The sequence below is a fragment of the Leucoraja erinacea genome, chromosome 24 (genome assembly GCF_028641065.1).
Source record: "Leucoraja erinacea ecotype New England chromosome 24, Leri_hhj_1, whole genome shotgun sequence".
NCBI classification, from domain to species: Eukaryota; Metazoa; Chordata; class Chondrichthyes; order Rajiformes; family Rajidae; genus Leucoraja; species Leucoraja erinaceus.
This window is the reverse complement of record NC_073400.1, coordinates 11,186,780-11,207,349: the sequence shown is the minus strand read 5'-3', so window position 1 is coordinate 11,207,349 and position 20,570 is coordinate 11,186,780. Positions and strand designations below refer to the sequence as shown.

At 40.4% G+C, this 20,570-nt stretch overlaps 1 protein-coding gene across 2 annotated transcripts in view; it reads right to left on the bottom strand.

Moving 5' to 3' along the window:
• The window catches only part of LOC129708645 (protein phosphatase 1 regulatory subunit 12A-like), a 171,374-nt gene that overhangs the window by 49,589 nt on the left and 101,215 nt on the right, over positions 1-20,570 (bottom strand). For both annotated transcript variants that reach the window (XM_055654530.1, XM_055654531.1), the window contains 4 exons: positions 13,394-13,591; positions 11,637-11,823; positions 7,443-7,564; positions 6,263-6,295 (listed from right to left, as the gene is read on the bottom strand). In XM_055654530.1, the coding sequence (XP_055510505.1) occupies positions 6,263-6,295; positions 7,443-7,564; positions 11,637-11,823; positions 13,394-13,591 (540 nt within the window). The remainder of the gene's footprint in view (positions 1-6,262; positions 6,296-7,442; positions 7,565-11,636; positions 11,824-13,393; positions 13,592-20,570) is intronic.

Below are 20,570 nucleotides of genomic sequence, written 5' to 3'. Positions count from 1 at the left end.
TTAAGCATGATGAATTGTAACTGAGCTTAATGGCGTAGATACATCAAAATTCTTTACTTTCTGCCTGATATGCTCATTCCATTCACGTAGGAATTTTGGTGCCTGAACCTCCAGTCTGAAGAAAGGTTTCATCCCGAAACGTTGCCCATTTCCTTCGCTTCATAGATGCCGACTCCCCCGCTGAGTTTCTCCAGCATTTTTGTCTACCTCCAGTTTTATAGCTCAGGTACCAAAGTATACCTCAGAATTTTCACTATTCTCTTAAGAAACAAAAGTTCAGTGAATCTTAATTCACTTCTGTAAATCTTAACACTGGAGCGATACTGGTAAATTCTAAAATAGGCAAGATATTCCTCGCACTTTTAGAAGGACTTCAAGCCAATTAGCCTACAACTTACACGTTATTGGAGTGTTGGAAGGAAACCAAAGATCTTGGAAAAAAACCACACGGTCACGGGGAGAACGTACAAACTACATACAAGCAGCACCCGTAGTCGAGATCGAACCCGGGTCTCTGGCGCTGCAAGTGCTGTAAGGCAGCAACTTCACCGCTGCGCCATCGTGCTAAACAAGAATTGTTTCAAAATCTTGGGGTCCTGGTTCACTGGGTGTAGATTTCCACACCTCCCCTAACAGTGGCCCCCCGTTCTCATACTCTTTTTGAATTAACCGAGGACCCACTCACTGGAGTTTAGAAGGATGAGGGGAGACTTCATTGAAACTTACCGAATAGTGAAAGGCCTGGATAGAGTGGATGTGGGGAGGATGTTTCCACTAGTGGGAGAGTTTAGGACTGGAGGGCATTGCCTCAGAATACAAAGAAAGACAAGGAGGAATCTGTGGAATTCACTGCCATTGAAGGGTGTGGAGGACAAGTCAATGGATATTTTTAAGGTGAAGATTGATAGGTTCTTGATTACTATGGGTGTAAAGGGACTAGTGGAGAAGGCAGGAGAATAGGGTTGAGGGGGAAGATAGATCAGCCATGATTGAATGGCAGAGTAGAGTTGATGGGCCAAATGGCCTAATTCTGCCCCTACAATTTATGAACTTCTATAATTTATGAACCAGTGCCTACACTTCCTTGAAACTAACCTGGTTCGGCCTTGTGCATTCCCTTGCTGGATCCAATGGGAAATGTATATTAGGGTACTATAATACACCTACATCACAGTGTTGTAACAGTACTATGTAACAGTACGGTAACATCTATATTACAGCACAGTTTATATTACTGTACTGTGTGTGCGGCACAGTGGCACAGATGGTAGAGCTGCTGCCTCAGTGCCAGAGAACCAGGTTTGATCCTGTCCTCAGGTGCTGTCTGTGTGTTGTTTGCACGTTCTCCCTGCGACCGCATGGGTTTGCACCAGGGGCTCCAGCTTCCTCCTACATTCCAAAGATGTGTGGGTTTGTTAGATTAACTGCCCTCTGTAAATTGCCCTGTGTATAGGGAGTAGATGCAGAAGTGGAATGACATAGATTTAGTGTGAATGGGTGATTGGTGTGGACTCAGTGGGCCAAAGGACATGTTTCCATGCTGCATCTCTAAACTCAACTAATCTGAGAAAAAGTTGGAGTAATTAATTGGAATAACATCCTTCAGTTCAGACAATTAGCCAATCCAGCATAATCAAAATTCTGACTGTACAATCAGAGTTGTACAGCTTGGAATTGGATCCTTCAGGCCAACTCATTCATGCTGTTCTTATGGCCATCTACGTTACTCCTTTCCTATTCAAGTAACTGTCCATGTGGCTTCCTGAATGTTGCAATTGTAGCTGCTTATATCACTTAGCCCTAAATAGCCTCTACCCTCACTGTGGAAAAACACTGTTCCTCAGATCTAGTTAAAGTTTCTCCCTTCACTTTAAACCTATGCCCTCTAGTTTTAGACTCGTTCACACTAAGAAAAAGACTAATTACGTTACCAGAAGCAAAATTCAGTCTCATTCAGAAATGAGAGGACCTTTTCAAAGGGCTAATAAAATAATACTTAGCAAGAACTGTTGCAAACAGTCAGCTGTTCATATACAGCACATATTTTGACATCCGTATATAGCTTTGTGAAACAAATGCAAATTCTGCATGGTTTACATTTATTACCAGCATAAATGGTTTATTGATGAGTAAATTACTGATTTCTGCAAGTATCATTGAGGAACTTTATTTTGGTCTGAACACAGGAAATATAATCAGGCCTGATCTTTAACCTGAATGGTGCTTTCACATACAAATCCCTTTGTTTCATGAATCCCAAAATATATCAGCCTGTCTTAAGTATACAGTGTGCATTGATTGAGCTTTCACAGCTCTCTAGGTTAGGAAATTCCAAAGATTCACTATCCTCAACGTGAAGACATTTCCACTTGACTTCCGATATTTTGAGATATTTAAACCCCAAGATCTAGACACACCTGCTGAGGCAGGTGCCATCCTTTCATCTACTCTGCCAATTCCGTGAATATTGTACATTTTAATGAGATTACTCCTCATTTGGTCAGACTATAGAGCATATGGAGCCATTTTTTTGATCCCTGCTCATAAAACATCAAAGCCTATCCCAGGAGTCCCATGAATCATCGTCACAAGGGGAGGGGATGAAGGGGTGCGGAGAAGAGATTCCTTTCTGAGCGCCGCTGATTAATTTTCATCACGCCTCACTCCCTCTACAGCAAACCAGAGGAACTAAAACGGCTTTATCCCACCCCCTTGCTTCTTTTGAATGAGGGGGGGGGGGTGGGTGGGATAAAGCTGCCTGCGATTTCTCTAGGCTCTCTGGTTTCCTCCCACACTTCAAAGACATAGATGTTTGTAGGTTAATTGGCTTTGTATAATTGTAAAAATTGTTCCTAATGTGTGTAGAATAGTGTAAGTGCGCGGGATCGCTGATCGGCGCGGACTCAGTGGGCAGAAGGGCCTGTTCCCGAGCTGTATCTCTAAACCAAACGTGCATCTAAGGTAGACAAAAATGCTGGAGAAACTCAGCGTGTGAGGTAGCATCTATGGAGCGAAGGAAATAGGCAACGTTTCGGGTCGAAACTCTTCTTCTATCCTCGTGAAGACAAGTTGGAGAAGTACACAATATTTAGTCTGCAGAAGGGTTACAACCCAAAATGTCACTATCCATGTTCTCCAGAGATGAAGCCTGACCTGCCGAGTTACTCCAGCAAATTATGTTTTATTTTTACACCATATTTAAGTTCTCTTCCATTTCTTTATTACCTTATCTAATTTATTCTGCCTTAACCTGTAAAATAACCTCATTAATTTCTGCTAATCTTGTCCATTGCTCATGGACAGAGACCATTTGCCCATAATGGTTAAAAAAAAGTCAAAACTTGCACTTCTTTAATGCTTGTCTCTTTATAGAAAAAGAAAACTCTCCTCTGGTCATTTCTCTGGACTAACTCTAGTAGAAGGAAGAACTTTCAGATTTAGCAAAGAATAACCCTCTAACACAATTATATTATAGTAGTTTATTTTCTCATGAGTAAGATTTTTTTCCCCCATGAAAGTGTGCAGTCAAGCCTTCAAATGTGATTTTTTGGATGAACAAATGCAACTCATTAAAGTCAAGCTTAGCTGTTTAAGTATTTTAAAAAATGTATTCCCACTGTAATTGTCAGCGATATTGTTTTTTACAAAAACAACTTCCCAAATATAACTCTTATAAGACCACTACTGTTGAAATGAACATTGCTGAGCAAGTCATCTGTGGAGAGAGAACCATTGGAGATCAACAACCTTCAAACTATTGCCAGCATGTTCGGATTTTATTTTAGATTTCCAGAATATGCACTCTTTTACATCTGTTGTCTCCCTTTTTCAGGTCCTCTTTTATCTTGTGGGTTCTAAGCCAGCTTTATACATTTATTAATCAGATAATTTTGGTTATGCCACTATTTCTTCTTTATAGGAGATACAAACGCATTTATTGTTGAAACGGAAATGCTTTTGAGATGTCACAATGTTGCACAATCTAGTTGCTAGTCTCCAACATCACCTATCCTTATTTAGTTAGTTCAATCCACTCCATTCAAAATTATGGTCAAACCTCCACAACTCAATCATTTTATCCCAGATTCAATTTGTATTCAACACGCTATTGCACTCAATCCTGAATATGCTTTGCTCTGGGGAACAAAGATTTAATGGGTTCAAAAACTTGTGTAAATTTCTCATCTCAGCCTTGAAATAACCAAACTACATCTTGAAAATTTAAGCTTGGTTTAGATCCTGAACCAAGATGAACAGTTTCTCAGCATGCAACCCGTCAGGTATTCAAATGATTTCTAACTTTCACAAGCTCATCTTGCTTCTGAAACAGGAGGATATAGCTCAATTATCAGAAACATTAAAAGTTACTGAAATTAGACAAAGGAAAATCAAACTCTGGTGTTTTGTTTATTCGGTTAGAGATTGAATTGGTCTGGAATACATCAGGTAAGTGATAATGACCTAAGCACTTGTGCTTTAAACTATTCCTAGAATGTCACTTTTTTACCAACATTGTTAAAATATAAACCAGTTCCGCTTACACATTGGCATTATGCATGTGCATTCACTAACACAGGGCAATAATTTCTTCATTCTCATTTACCAAATACACCATCATTGTGTAAAAGGATTTTCAGCAAGATCGAAAATTAAATTTTTACCTTTACATTTTGTTTTTAAATACAGTATTTCATGTTCTCTGAAAGTCACTCGTATTTAGGAATTTGATTAACTTGTTTTAATCCAAATCAAGTTGCACAACTGCTCTAGTCTATATTACAATATTTAACTTAATAGGTTTTTATTCACTCCAGAATATTTACCTCCTTTACACCAGAGCGGAATCATTTATGGGCGGAATCATTTATGGACCACTCTGTGTTGACAGTTCATACAAAAAAAAAACATCTACAATTCTATATTTGGTTCTCAGGGGAGAACCATATTTGGTTCTCTTGCATCCATAGTTTCATGTTTTAACTTCCATAAGTATGCAAAGCAGCAGACAAATAAACAAAGATCTAGAATGTTGTGAATAGTTATTATCATTGGCAATCAAAAGAACAGATTACGAACTGGTCTATTATTAATTAGTTTATGCTGCAAGTTATTTTCTGTTGTGCCGCTGCCTCAAAAAGGCTGCCAGCATCAAGGACCCACACCATCCTGGCCACACACTCATCTCTCCGCTGCCATCTGGTATAAGGTACAGGAGCCTGAAATCTGCAACAACCAGGTTCAGTAACAGCTTCTTCCTCACAGCCATCATACTATAAAACACAACTTCAAACAAACTCTGAACTATTGCACTTTATCTGTTTATTTATTTATGTGTGTGTGTGTGTATATATATATATATTCTATGGTATATGTGGACATGGACACACTGATCTGATCTGTATTTATGCCTACAATATTCTGTTGTGCTGCAGCAAGCATGAATTTCATTGTCCTATCTGGGACACATGACAATAAACTCTCTTGATTTGACTCTTGTTATTTAAGTTTTAATTTCAAGTTGATAAAATCTGTTACACTTGTATTTAAACAGTATATTTTCTAAGTGTACGGTTTTCTTTTTGCTGCACATCTGAAGATTACATTTAAGCTGACGCAATGCAAGTTTAACAGGGTAAGCATCCAAATGGCTGCTAGTGAGCAGTTTTTCCCAAGCATACTTCTAGTTTTCAGTGAAGTCTTCTATTCCGGTTTCCTTCATATCTAGCTTACACTTAAATATATCTCAACAACTCTTTCTATTAGTGTCCCACATCTTCACTGCTCTTTGAGTGAGGTCTGCCAATGTCCAAAATGAAAGTACCATTCTTTCTTGCCTTTCTAATGTCTGATCATTACTCCGCACTAGTGGAAACATTTTGTCAAAAGCAACATTGTTGAACCCTTTCATTACCCTAGATTTCCATTATCTCCATTCAAACTTAACTTTTCTTGAGAAAATAACACAAATCTCTGCCCTGGCAATGTTTTTACGCAGCATTTTTGTCAATGTACATGGTCCCCTGAATACACCAACCTGGCAAGTTAAATATACCATGCAGGTAATTGATTATTCTGCTCCTGTTTACAGCAAGTCAAATGATCGATAAATCAAGAGATGAATGTTAACACGATGCACCCAGACAATTTTTTTTTACAATGGAGTTCCAAACACTTTTGCATCCATTGTGAGACAAAAAAGCAAAAAGATGATTGGTAAGTTTTGATCCATGCCTGCTGGCACTGTCTTTTTAAACATGCTCACCTGGGTATCTTTCTCCTCTTTTTCACTTTCACCCTAAAGGAAAAGCATAACATCACAAATTCAAACCATAACAATATAAAGGAACACAAATAAGGTGCTACTTAGGAGTATTTTATGGGCAAACATCTTGAATGAATAAACATGGCTCATTTATATCCTATATAAAAATGTGTCCTATTTACTAAAATAAAGTCAATACAAATACATTACTTCTTTTTAGTTATTCCTATGGCTCGGGTTTAACCAATATTTCACATGTTCTTCACATTAATCAAATGAGCCCCCCCCCCCCCCCCCCCCCCCCTCCCGATTCTTTGCTGCAAGTATTATCCCTCTCCAACCACAGTAACCTGCAGAAATGTAATCCATGTTCAAGAGCAATCTTGGCTACTTACATTTCAAATTTCCTCCATTTTAGAACATCCTAATTTGACAGTCAGATATGAATTTCAAGAGCCCCTGTTATTTTCCTTTTGTGGTGGGGTGGGGGTAGCAATATTTAGCTCAAAATTAAGAAATATATCTTTTTATACAAGAATGTACTTTCCATTGTCTATCTATTTATCTTTTTCAAGTTCCTACATTAATGCAGAAAGACATTCTTGCGCTGCAGTTTTGTGCTCAGTAATTGGATTTCCCAGATCTACTGTATTTAAGAGTATTAGAGCTGACAGAATTGATTAGTTACATCTATCCAAAATGGGTAAGATCCCAGCAAAAGGCAACAGAGCAACCAAAAGAGCAAACAACGCTCCTTTTTTTACTAGTGTGTACATCCTTTAAGTTAGTTTTGCCATCCGCCACTTCATCTTTACATTTCAAATTGCCTATCTTGCTCTTCAAACTGATAAACCAAACATCATGAAAATCAGATTTTTTTCAATTTCAGGTTACTTAAAAAAATATTAATAAAATATGAGGCAAAATGGCATAATTAAATCATAATCATTGAAGTAGTAATATTTCTTTATGCTTTGAAGTTTCTGAAATGATTTAATGCATCTTCTATATTACTGTTGGTTATTTTTGATGGGAATGTTTAAAGCACAATGCTAACAATAAATAAACCAATCTCACTTTACTGAAAGTTTCGCTGCAACCAAGTGAAGATGTTTCTCTGAAGCCAACTGCTCATTTTAACACATTCCTAATAGAAAAAAAATCAAGAAGAAATACTGACATCTTGAGCCCAGTACGATACTCCAGTGGATCGCCGTTTCTCCCTGGGTCGTCGTCTTTCCCTTATTGACAGCTGTTTTTCATTAGAGTCTCTGTCATCTTCATTTACGTTTTCAGAACCACCTTTTTAAAATGCATAACAAATCAAGTATTACCAAAAAAATCTAACATACGTCTATAATTCCTCATAATACAGAACCTGTCAAACATGCCAATGATGCTATTTCACGTGATTATGTATTGTGTCTAAAGCTATCAATGCTATTGCAATTTCTCTTATCTAATTAATGTCACAACGATGATGACCGTGCAAAGGAAAATGGAGACGGCATTCATGAGAAAAATAAGACCAAAATAAATTGGTGGTGCAAATGTTGTTGGAAAGCAGGGTTTGAAAGAACCTCCAGCTGGGTGAAGTATCCTTGGTGTAAAAAATTAAATATTTCAATGCATCTTGACAATACAGCTTCCTGCACTCAATATCCCAATATATATATATTTTAATGTCTGGTGTAATGGGTATAGAGGTACAAGCTTAATTCATTTAATTAATAAAATTCTCTTCAAACTTCAGTTGTCACCAAGAGGGTAAAGGCAGAAATAAAGACAGAAAATGCTGGACACACTGGAACTGAGGAAGTGAGAAAATCAGTTTTAAGTTGCAGAGAAAGAGGGGGAGCGTTAGACAGGACAAAGGGAATACCTCTGATAGGGTGGGACCAAATGGCTAAAAGTGGCAGGTGGCGGTAGATTATTTTTTTTTGTTAGTGTATACTCTGAAATATAAAGTGGAAGAGGGAATAACAGTTATTAAAACAGGAATTAAAAAAAAAAAGCTTAGAACAAGAATGGCAATGAACTAGAGACAAGCATTCTGCACTTTTATGAGGGGGTGAAATGGTCTATCATTTATCAATATCTTTATCATTTACAGAGCCTTTGTTTTAAATATGCTTCAATCTCATGGCTTTTTCTGCATTGAAATTTTCATGTCATTGCCTGTTATGTTTAAAAAATCTTAGCATAGAATGCATTGCATTCGACTTTACATGTTTTCACATGATTTTGCTTAACTTTTACACCATCTAATTTTTGTCACTATTTCTATTTATCCAGTTTGCGAGGATATCTTGCTCGTGTAAGGTTTTTTAATGCCTCCTGCAATACCACTTCCCTGCGATGATCGAGGTCACTCTGCATTTTAATGTTAAACAGATCATCACGTCACCATGATTATGTTTTTACATCATTAAAAAAAAAAACAAATTTTGACCGACTTGGGGCGACTGATTATCCCGCAGTCTAGGATTAAGCTCAGGGGTGACCGTGCTTTTGCGGTTGCAGTACCTAAACAGTGGAACAGCATCCCTCTCCTCATCAGAACTGACCACTCTATCGACTCCTTTAAATCGAGGTTCAAAACCTATTTCTACTCCCTAGCCTTTTTTGAGGCCCTCTGAGGGGGCGCTGTAAACAGTTTATGTATGTATTGTTAGGTCTGTGTACCATTGTATGTAGCACATTAGTATCTGCTCTGATGTACAGCACTTTGGTCAACGTGAGTTGTTTTTAAATGTGCTATACAAATAAAATTGATTGATTGATTAAAGATTTAACCCATTTAAGTTGAAATTGAGGCAAAAAGGTATGTTAAGGGCAAATCTTCACAAGTGAGCAAGGAACTGGCTGTAAACATTTCAATTTTAAACTACAGGTGCACAACCTTTTATCCGACGATCCAAATAACGAAAACCTCCGAATAGCGAAAAAAATTTCGGTCCTTGAAGAAAGGTCCTTGAAAACGTTCACCGAGGGCGGCCCGCAGAGGTGACAGCGGAACCTCCGGTCGGTCCCGGTCCTCGAAGAAAGGGGAACTAAATCCCCATTCATAAAATAAAAGGTGAGGGTATATTGCGCGGGAGGGTTAATAATTGACAATATGCTGCTGCCTGTCCGAGATCCCAGAGACCCACAGCCAGCAGCAGCCCAGCCCCGTTCCAACTACAGAGGAAAACTGCAAACTGGCCGGAGACGTCAGGACCACCAGAAGCCGCTCCCCGAGCTGCGCCCCCTCATCGGGACACCGACCCCCAGGCCCACTGCAAGCACGGAGATCCCAGATCAGCAACTCCAGCCCAGCCCCGCTCCAACTCCAGAGGAACACGCTCCCCGTATGGACAGAAGCTGATGGTGTGCAAGGGCCGTCGTGTTTTTGGGGTCGCGCAGCTCGGGCTGTGGGCGAACTGCCACTTGTCGCCGTAGCGGCCCATCGGGGAGCGGATTCCTCTGGAGTTGGAGGGGGAGTGGGGTATTGTGCTGTTTGATGGCCCCCTGCTATCCCAGGGACAGGGAGACAGGACGTTCACCGAGGGCGGCCCGCAGAGGTGACAGCGGAACCTCCGGTCGGTCCTCGAAGAAAGGGGAACTAAATCCCCATTCATAAAAGAGAAGCCGAGGGTACATTGCGTGGGAGAGTAGGAATCCAAAGACAAAGTTGAATTAGCGTTCACCGAGGGCGGCCCGCAGAGGTGACAGCGGAACCTCCGGTCGGTCCTCGAAAAAAGGGGAACTAAATCCCCTTCATAAAAGAGAAGTGGAGGGTATATTGCCCGGGAGGGTATATCGCCTACCTGGAAGAAACCGGACATTTTTTCCAGGATGTCGTCTGCATACCAAAGCTCACCAGTTTATGTTTAAAGTTTTACTTAACGTTTATCTCGTCTTTATTATTTATTCGGGGATTCAAGAATCCCCGAGCTAGGCCGCCTATGTATCGTGAGTCTACCGTGGGAACTCTTTAACTCAGGGAGGCAGCAGCAGATTGTCGCTCCCTTCAGTTTCCCAACGACAGTCACCTGCCACGGGAGAGAGATCATGCACTGTTGTAGGTCTCCTTTGCACGTCGGTGTTTCTGTCTTTCTCCACTCATTGTTGGCCCCATCTGTCACCACCCCCATCTACACCCCTCTGCTTCCCGGCCATGTGTGTGACCCCTTCCCTCCCCTCTCCAGCTCCCCGCTCATTGCACCGGCGCGGGGGCTTTGTACTGTCTTCACGTCGGCGATGGCAGCAGATCGGTGCGAGTCACCGGAGACGTCAGGACCAATTGGACGTCGAGCACCAGGCCCACCGCAAGCACGGAGATCCCAGAGACCCACAGCCAACAGCAGCCCAGCCCCGCTCCAACTACTTAGGAACCTGGGTTGCGGATGACGGGGCGCAGCTCGGGGCGTCGTAGGGGCCCATCGGGGAGCGGGTTCCTGTTGGTCCTGACGTCTCCGGCCACCTGCTATCCTCCGGGAACTGTACCGCCCTTGCAGGAGAGTGGGGTTGTTTGCAGTTGCAGAGGGAGGGGGCAAGGGCGGTACAGTTCCCAGCCTCAGCTCCTGTCCATGGGGGTGGCCGGAGACGTCAGGACCAACGGGACAGCGACCCCCCAGGCCCACTGCAAGGACGGAGATCCCAGAGACCCACAGCCAGCAGCAACTCCAGCCCAGCCCCGCTCCAACTCCAGAGGAACACGTAGGGGCAGAACCTGATGGTGTGCAAGGTAAGTCTTGGGGTGGCGGATGAGGAGGCGCAGCTCGGGCTGTGGGTAAACTGCCACTTGGCGCCGTAGCGGCCCATCGGGGAGCGGATTCCTCTGAAGTTGGAGGGGGAGGGGGGTATTGTGCTGTTTGATCGCCCCCTGCTATCCCAGGGACAGGGAGACACAGCGGCTTTTTAGACTGGTGGGCAATCACTTCCAAAGTTCTGCCCACACAGTCAGTACACCTCTCCTACACTGCATTTCATACAAACATTTATTCTGCAAGAAAAAACTACATTGAAGACTCAAACTCGCGACCGAGTAACTGCCGGGATCAAGGCGCAAACTCGCGACCTTGCGGATATGAGCCGAGCACTCTACCACTGAGCCAGCCATTAAAATCTACGGTAAAAAATTTCCATTCCGAAGACCGACAAATTCTGAATTACGAAAAGTGTCTGGTCCCAAGGCTGTCGGATAAAAGGTTGTGCACCTGTACAACTTTTTAGTGGAATATTCCTGCTGCACACTACAACAAAAGGCAAAAGTAGTGCACTTGCGTTATTACACAATATTAAAACCTTTCCATCCGACCCAAAAGTTCCTCAAAGCAATGTTAGGAGGAGAAAAATACAATTCCTTTATTGAGAGAAATCTAAACATTACCATTGCTCTCCATTTCTTTCGATAAAATCCTTGAGTGTGGAAGGTAAGATGGGGTTTGATCTAAGATTCCATTCAGCTGGTTTTGTTGGATACTTGCATACAGCAAACTGTCTGATGTAGAAGGTGACACAAGAGGTACAGTTGGACTATCTGACTGTGACGTACTCCGGGATTGGCGATATCCAGACTGGTTACAAGGAGAAAAGAAAAGCCTTGAAATGTTTGGATAAAATGTAGCAAATGCAAATTCAGAGACAATCTACCTTGCACATCCCCTTTCAAAGGTAATTGAAATTTCAATCCATTTAATAAATTGTAATTTGATGAAAATACTTCAGCTATACAATTGGATAGAATTTCATTTTTTCCTAAATCAACGATCTACTACATGCTAAACAAAATAATCTATCTTGCACCAATGCATTCGAATGGTATTTTAAAACATAATTTAAAACACAAATGATGTTTGAGAGGGATAATTTGGTGCAGTTTGATTAATCTAACCAAAAATGTTTTAATGAGTTTATCACAAAATTTCAATAAAATCATGTCAATTCATCAAATGAGTATTTCAATTTTAAAATACTGGAAATGCTGAAGTATTACAAAAAAACTATTTGCTAATTAGGATGAAGATAGTTTGTGCGTAATGTTTTAAAATGTGTCCATGCAGCCAAAAGTTTACTTTTAATTTTCTTCAAAGGTCACAAATCAGCTTAATTTGTGGAAAAATGAAATAATGATCAATTCATCCAGGTATATAGGCAGTTTTGGCTGCGGGTCTGAATTTTGGCACAATGCTCGTTTAAATTGGTACAAAGAGCCAGCGGAATATGTTCAGGTGCAAAACTCATTAGAATACAGAACAATACAGCACAGGAACAGTTTCTTCAAATTAAGTTTCACTCTCCAAGTAATGCAAGCAGGATATAAATAATTCAATAACAGCTCTATCTTTTTTGCAATTTCCATGGCATTTGATGATTTTGCACCAATCCTTATTCTCTCGGAAATTAATTTCAATTCGCGCAATATCTAGTCACCCTGATGTACAGCTGTACTTGTCAGCTTAGATATTTTAGTCCTCAATGCATTGCCTGCTGTCATGATTGCATCCAAGGTTTGGATCCAGCTAGATTTGTTTTTTTAAACTCATGGTTTATGACTACTGAAACAATTTTCTGCTTGTTACAATAAAATCAGCAGCAGTGAAAACAAATAAAACTGATGTCCATCATTGCCAAGCTATCAGAATAAGCAACCATCCTCTTAAATCTGGCATAGCAGTGAAACGGAAGTAGAATAACAGTGCCACACAGTGGATTAGGTTGCTATTGCATTGTGAAACCAAATGTAGATTTTTTTTTCTTCAGAATCCCAATCTCAGCTAAAACATTTATTAATCTAAAGAAACTGAGAAAAATAAGGAGGAATTTTAGTCAGAGGATCGTGAATCTGTGGTATTCATTGCCACAGGCGGCTGTGGAGGCCAAGTCATTGGGTATTTTTAAGACAGAGATTGACAGATACATGATTGGTACGGGTGTCAGGGGTTATGGGGAGAAGGCAGGAGGCGTGTTGAGAGAGATAGATCAGCCATGATTGAATGGCAGAGTAGACTCGATGGGCCGAATGGCCTACCTCTGCTCCCATGACTTATGAACTTAGTGTTTATGGCGCAGACCAATAAAAGTGCACATTGTGTCACTTCCCTTTTGTTTTCGCCCTATTAAAACATTCAGGAATGTTGATGATACCTCTTTTTCTTGAGTTCTACTCCATCTTTGTCTGTAGTCTTCTGCATCTTGTGATATTAATGGCTTTTCTTTTTCATCCTGCTTTTCTACATCTTGTTTTTCTTTTTCATCCTTCTCTTGTTGTTCCCGAGCTCGTCTTTCAGCACGAGAACGGCTGAATGTCTTCTCGGCTTCTTGCAGATCTGTTAGCGTTACACCCTGATTTAACAAAGCACATCTTCATATCAGCATACAAATAGTAGAAGCACAGTTTTAAAAAAATGAGCAATTGCATAAATTAATAATGCATAATGGTTTAAAACACTTTGGGTTTCAAATCTGACTAAGTCTAGACTGATGGGAGTGAAATTCCCCTTCAGCTTGGGAAAGGGTCCAAATGCACTTCTGATGGGGACAAGCTTACAATGCAAAAACTCTCTCAATTAAATGACTTATTTCATGTAGAGGGGCTAGTAGCTGCAATTAAGAGTTAATAAGTGTAAGGCACAGCATACAGACATCCCATTAGAATGCAATAGCTTACACTATTTAATATACGTTTTATGATTTCATGCAACATCTTTTGTGTTCTTTGTATTTGCATTATATTTGAGCCATTTAATTGGGTGGGTTTTAATAAACTGTTTAAGAGTTCCGAGTTGTACTGTTCTCGAGAGCTTTATCTGATCTCCCCCACCCAGACAGGTTTAGACGAAACTCAATAAAACAGCAGCTGGAGAAATGAATTTCTCTTTCTACAGATGCAGTGTGAATTCCTGCTCATCTTCAGCATTTTGTGTTTTTAAGACTAGTAAGACATTTAAAAACAAAGATAATAATTTTTCAAGAGAGATTTAGATTGGTTGCGAGCCAGTGCAGTGCAGAAAGCCGAGGATCAATGGAAAAGTGTTAGTGTTGGTTACTTTTTATTTCTTGTTACCTTGTTGGTCATTGAATAATGTGGATAATTAAGGGTTATTTTTAAAAGTTACCAGCATATTCCATTCAAAACTGCTGTACATTAGTAAATTGATAGAATGTTTAAAGACAGCAAAACTTTGCTTAGGAAGTAGTGTAGGAATATTTATTTAGATCACAATCCATCAGTCTTAAAATGGATGGCCAAAAATGCAAACCTTCATTATTTTAAAATAATGGCAAACATCTTCAAACCTATTTGCAAAATTAAGATTTTTATATCGCATCTCAGCCCTGGCCATAAAGGCGTTTTGTTCACAGCAAGAGACAAAAGATGCTTTTTTTCCCCATTGGCAAGGTAATGAGGTATGCATGGTTCAAAGAATAAATAAATCACAGTAACTTTATTTTTGGGAGATTAGAGCAACATAAAAAAGATGAAAACAGGATTCAAAATATGCAAATGAACAAATATTATTATAACGCATAACAGAGGAATTAGTAAGCTCCTAATCAATAAGGAAAAAATCCAGAAGTAGATCTGGGTTAGAAGAATAAGTGCTATCCAAAGGGAAAAGTCATACCTACAGTATGTGATAAATTTGGAGGAGAGGTAAAATGCATGAGTGTCACCACAGCAGCTAAACTAAGACAGGAGAGAGAAAACCAATAGAATGGTGATGGAGTAGGAAAGAGACAGGAAGCTTATCTGGTGCAAGGACCAACCTTGACAGAGTTTGCTTCTCAGCTTTTTGGCTATGATCAACTGCGAGTTGGACACACATCTGTGAGAGGAGAGGAGGACAACAAGACAACAAGGTCTCTTTGGAAGGTAGACACAAAATGCTGGAGTAACTCAGCGGGCGAGGCAGCATCTCTGGAGAGAAGGAATGGGCGACATTTGAAATGTCACCCATTCCTTCTCTCCAGAGATGCTGCCTCACCCCCCGAGTTACTCCTACATTTGTGCCTACCTTCGATTTTTACCAGCATCTGCAGTTCTTTCCTACACAAGAGACAAGTTATTTGGGGGACCAAAAAAACTAATACTCTTTCCAGCTTAAAAAATGTCTACAACCTGTTGTGCTGTGGCTTTGAGGTGCCTCAGGAGGAATAAGGATTCAGAACAAGCTGAGTGTGAAAGTGAAGGACCTCACGAAATGCAACCCCTTCACCAGGGACCTCGGATGGCAAACAATGCTCTCAAACCTATGGAAAAATTAAGATTTTTATATCGCATCTCAGCCCTGGCCATAAAGGTGTTTTGTTCACAGCAAGAGACAAAAGATGTTTTTTTTCCCCATTGGCAAGGTAATGAGGTATGCAAGGTTCAAGAATAAATAAAACAGGACTTCCAGGAGAAGGGGATTGCAGAAGAATACCGCTGTTGCTGCTCCAGGTGCATTATTTTGGGAGATTAGAGCAACATCTCAAAAAAAGATGAAAACAGGATTCAAAATATGCCAATGAACAAATGTTTAATAACACACATATCAGAGGAATTGTAAGCTCCTAATCAATAAGGAAAAAATCCAGAAGTAGATCTGGGTTAGAAGAATAAGTGCTATCCAAAGGGAAAAGTCATACCTATTTATGTGAGAAAGTGCAAGAGGAAGGTAAAAGCATGAGTGTCACCACAGCAGCTAAACTAAGACAGGAGAGAGAAAAACCAATAGAATGGGAAGGAGCCCTCAAGAGACAGGAAGCTCATCTGGTGGGCAAGGACCAACCTTGACAGAGTTTGCTTCTCAGCCTTTTGGCTATGATCAACTGCGAGTTGGACACACATCTGTGAGAAGAGAGGTATTATTAGTTTTATAGGCAAGACAACAAATATTTGGAAGGTAGACACAAAATGTGGAGTAACTCAATCTCTCGCAGGTAGCATCTCCGGAGAGAAGAAATGGGCACATTTTGAAATGTACCCATTCCTTCTCTACCAGAGATGCTGGCACCCCGAGTTACTCCTGCATTAACGATTAGCTCACCTTGGATTTTTACCAGCATCTGCAGTTCGGCTTCCTAATCCAGCGCAATGTCAACATTTTGGGGGACCAAACGCTTTTCACATAAAAAATGTCTAGAAAGCCTGTTGTGCTGTGGCATTTGAGTACAGCGGGAGCACAAAGGATTCCTTCAATGAGGTGACAGTGAAGGACCTTAGCGAGGAGAACCCCTTCACCAGGGACCTCGGCATCAAGAATGCCCTAGTGGAAAACTGCAGGTCTGAGGCCAAGAACATCTACTGCTACCACGACTACCTGGAAAGGGATACTTTGACATTACATTCAAGCATCCAGCAAGATTGGAGAAAATGAAATAGGACTTCCGGGAGAAGGGGAGCAAAGCTCGCTGTTGATGCTCCAGGTGCAGCCATATCATTGAAAATCAATCTCACACAAGATGGAATTGAACGAGTATTCCAATGGTCAACTTGTTTAATACTTGAGATATGAAAGTGAATTTGGTGTCAAATTAAACTTATTGTTATGCTTTATCTGATGGGATAAATTGCAGACTTGATTTTTTAAATCTCAAAATTTTGTAACATTGCTACTAAGGGTGGATGATAAAGGAGGCACCATCCAACTGCTCTACACAGATATCTGCAAGTGCAGACAAAAATAATTGGTGGGAAACACATAGCTTCTCCGTCAGGTCTGGAGTTAGGCAGGGTTTCCCACTCATCCATCTTGTTTGTGTGCTGTATAGAACCCTTTGCTGAATCCGTCAAGAGGGATGGAAGCATAAGACGGGTGACATTGCCAGGGTGTGAGGGCACTCAGATCAATGCCTCCCTGTGCATGGATGATGTCGCTGTCTTTTGCTCAGATCCAAGGTCAGTCCACAGATTGATCAGCATCTGTGACCAGTTTGAGTTTTCATTGGGAGCCAGAATCAACCGCAGGAAGAGCAAGGCCAGGCTCTTCAATCTTCTGTTCCCTGCACCAACAGGCCAGACTTACTGAAGATGCTGGGGTTCCGGTTTGGAGCAGACAGCCAAGGCCAAACATAATTGGGACAGTGGAAACAGTGTTCCCTCTCGATAACTGGAAAAACTGGTCATCAGGAATGAGGTGTTATCAGGGCTGCTGTATTTAGTGCAGGTATGGTTCATCCTTTGCTCATCTGCCTTGGCGATTACCCGGCCCGTCTTCCAGCTGATCTAGGGATCATAGATGGAGCAGGTCTGAAGGGTCATGATGCACAAGTACGTGGACAAAGGGGGCAAAAGCGCGCCCAATGTTGCCCTTATCCTGATGGCCACCTACGTGTGTGGCTGCATCAGGCTGTGCCTGCAGCCAAAGCATGTGGGCACCAAGTGTCATTACCTGCTGAGGTTCTACCTAACTCTGGTCTTGCGAAAGTCAGTCAGCTGGACATTGCCGTACCACCTGTCCCTTATCGAAACGTTCTTCCAGACCAACAAATTTGAGCCCAAGTCCATAGGTCAGCATGGAACATTCTTTGGCACTGCAGCACAAGGACTCAATGGATCCTATGGAGTAGTTCTGAGAGACTGATCAGTTTGTCTGGCAACATATCTCATTGTCAGAACACACCAGAGCACATCATTTCGGCCTTGTTTGGTAGTGATAAGCCCTCCCAGTCAGATTCTTATTTTACCACAGTATTACTAGCAATATACATTGCCCTCAAGATGACTGCCTACCTCCGGAGTGTGTGGATTTTGCAAAGAGGGTCTGGGAAATGATACAAGTGTGATAAAATTAGGAAAGATCCTAAATGAAAACAGATTTTTTTTAAAGTTGATGTTAAACTTTCCTTCCACCATTCCTTCAATCACTTATCTGTTTGTGGGTGACAACGTGATTTGGCATTTAGAAAGTCCATTTAACAATGAAAATATTTACTGGTTACACCCATAGTGTACATTTTGATAAGTGCTTAGTGTTAGATGTTTATCACTATAAGAACAGGATGAAGGTCCAACATTGTTTGTCTTAGCTTGAGCAAGATATGCTGTTTCATGTCTAAGACACTGGGTGGCAGTGCAGGAAACCATCACAGAACTTGAAAAGACGCATTAAACAGAAAGGCATATGTGCCAATGCATGCAATATTCCATTGCACTATTCCAACCCAAGCCAACCTACACTATATTCAATCTCAGATCAGTTTGCACAGAAATTGTCACATTACAGGTCATGATGGAGGACATTGAGGCCTGGAACTGTATTTAGGCACAGAGTACAAAACAACATTGCAAATTTGAAGATTGCTTTGGGATATAAGAGACAGGTGGTAGGGGACGAGAAGAACACCAGAAATGGTGAGGAAATGTAGTTTCAAGTTGAAATCTTAAAGGAGAATCACCAAATGAGTAATTCATTGATAACATAACAGTAGAGGCATGTCCTCTAGTTTATACAGAAGAAAACCTCACATGCATTGTGGAAACAACTTCATATTCTTTTGATTGTTATTTTTGGTGTGTATTAACTTTTCTGTCAATGATTAGTGATGTACAGCACTTTGTTGCAGCTATGTTTGTTTTTAAAGTGCTCTATAAATAAAATTATTATTATTATTATTATATCCATTTGCCCAAGATATTAATGAGTGCACAGTTCTCTTTTCAATACCTTGATGGGTATGGTGTAGTTAAGTTCAAAAGGTGAGTATCAATGGACACTACTGAGCACGTGGCTCACTTTTTATCTTTAATGCACCATATCCACCAAGTTTCTGGAAGCAATTTGTATCTTATGAAAATTTTAAGGAGGGGGGAGGAGGGGGGTTGCAAATCTGATCAGGATACCATAGCCCAAGATAGTGATAGTGTCACTACTGTCCTCAATTGAAGGACAACTTTACTTTCATGCTCAAATTCGCTTTTAATTAAAGACAATCTATCATTTGCCTTTGTAGATTGGTTATTGTATCTGCACTTGGGATTCATGTAGAAAGCCACCCGAGTCCATCAAAACTAATACTCTTCAATCGCAAAATGGGATGACCAAATGTTTCCACTTTACCATATCCATACCCAGTCAGTCAGCCTGCCCTTATTTCCTTCAAGCCTCTTCCCTTAACTTGGACAGCCACCCAGGTTTGAATCATCGAAAACTTGAATATATTACACTTGGCATAGCACAAATACTTTCCAATTTGTGACCAGGATCAATTTGTGTATTAAGGCGGATTCAATGCAGGCATTTTGTTTCATAATGCCCTTTAAAGGAAGACATGTTGAACAGTTGGCATTTAGTATTTTATTAAGAGAACCATTATATCATGTTTTACGAAGTAAGACATCACTTTTTTTAACGAGTAAGGTCATGGCAAAGCCGATAGGTTTTTAAATTAAACTGGATGTGCAAGTAATTGAGCGAAACAGCAGCACGAATAGGCGAGCAAAAGCATATTCCCTCTTTTATGAAGGGTAGCTAATATGAGAAACAAAAGCTGCATGCTGAGTAATCATGTGTGTCCTGGGGCATCTTTCCAAGTAGACCAAAGCAAACTGATACATAATATAAGATTTTGTGTAATGCAATAATCGTTTAATTAAAGACAAAACCACATTTCCTTGCATTTTGAAAATAACTTATTTTCTATTACATTGAAGACATGTATTAGCTTTTGATTTTGACAGGCAAGCAGGCCAAATTGTAGAATGCAAAAGTGAAAAGAGGTAATGATCCAACCTTGTCATATATTCAAAATATCAATGGGCCACAAATCCAAATTTATGGTACTAAGGCATGTTCTATTTTGAAGCTGTTTGCCAGCATTAGCAGCTTTCCAGATTGGCACACATGCATCTAGTATGTCCAGTTCTTGTCTTTTTTAAATAACACTCCGACATTATGGTTCTGGCTCAGCAAAGATTTTCCCTTTCTCAGAAGAATGTACTCCACCTCTACAATATTCTTTTTTTTTCTGGAATAATTGCATCCTGTTGCTAAGATTTTATACAATTAACTCTTAAAATTAACATAATGTGAACATATGACTAATTATTTAATTGTGAAATTGTATGTCGAATACAGTGTACCTTCATGTTTTATTTTTTAATTTGCACCATGCAGATTATCTTTGAGGAATAAATGGACAAAAGGGGGGCACAAAGCCTTTGCAGCTGCTCAATTAGATCATCACTAATCTGGACCTCAATGTTTATTCCTTGATCCATAAAACAACAATCAAAAATGACCACTCCACGTGAAAATTAAGTGAAACTAATGTTATTTTGAAAGAGTTTCAGATTTTCAATATCCCATGTTTAAAATAGGGCTTCCCAAACTCTCCTAGT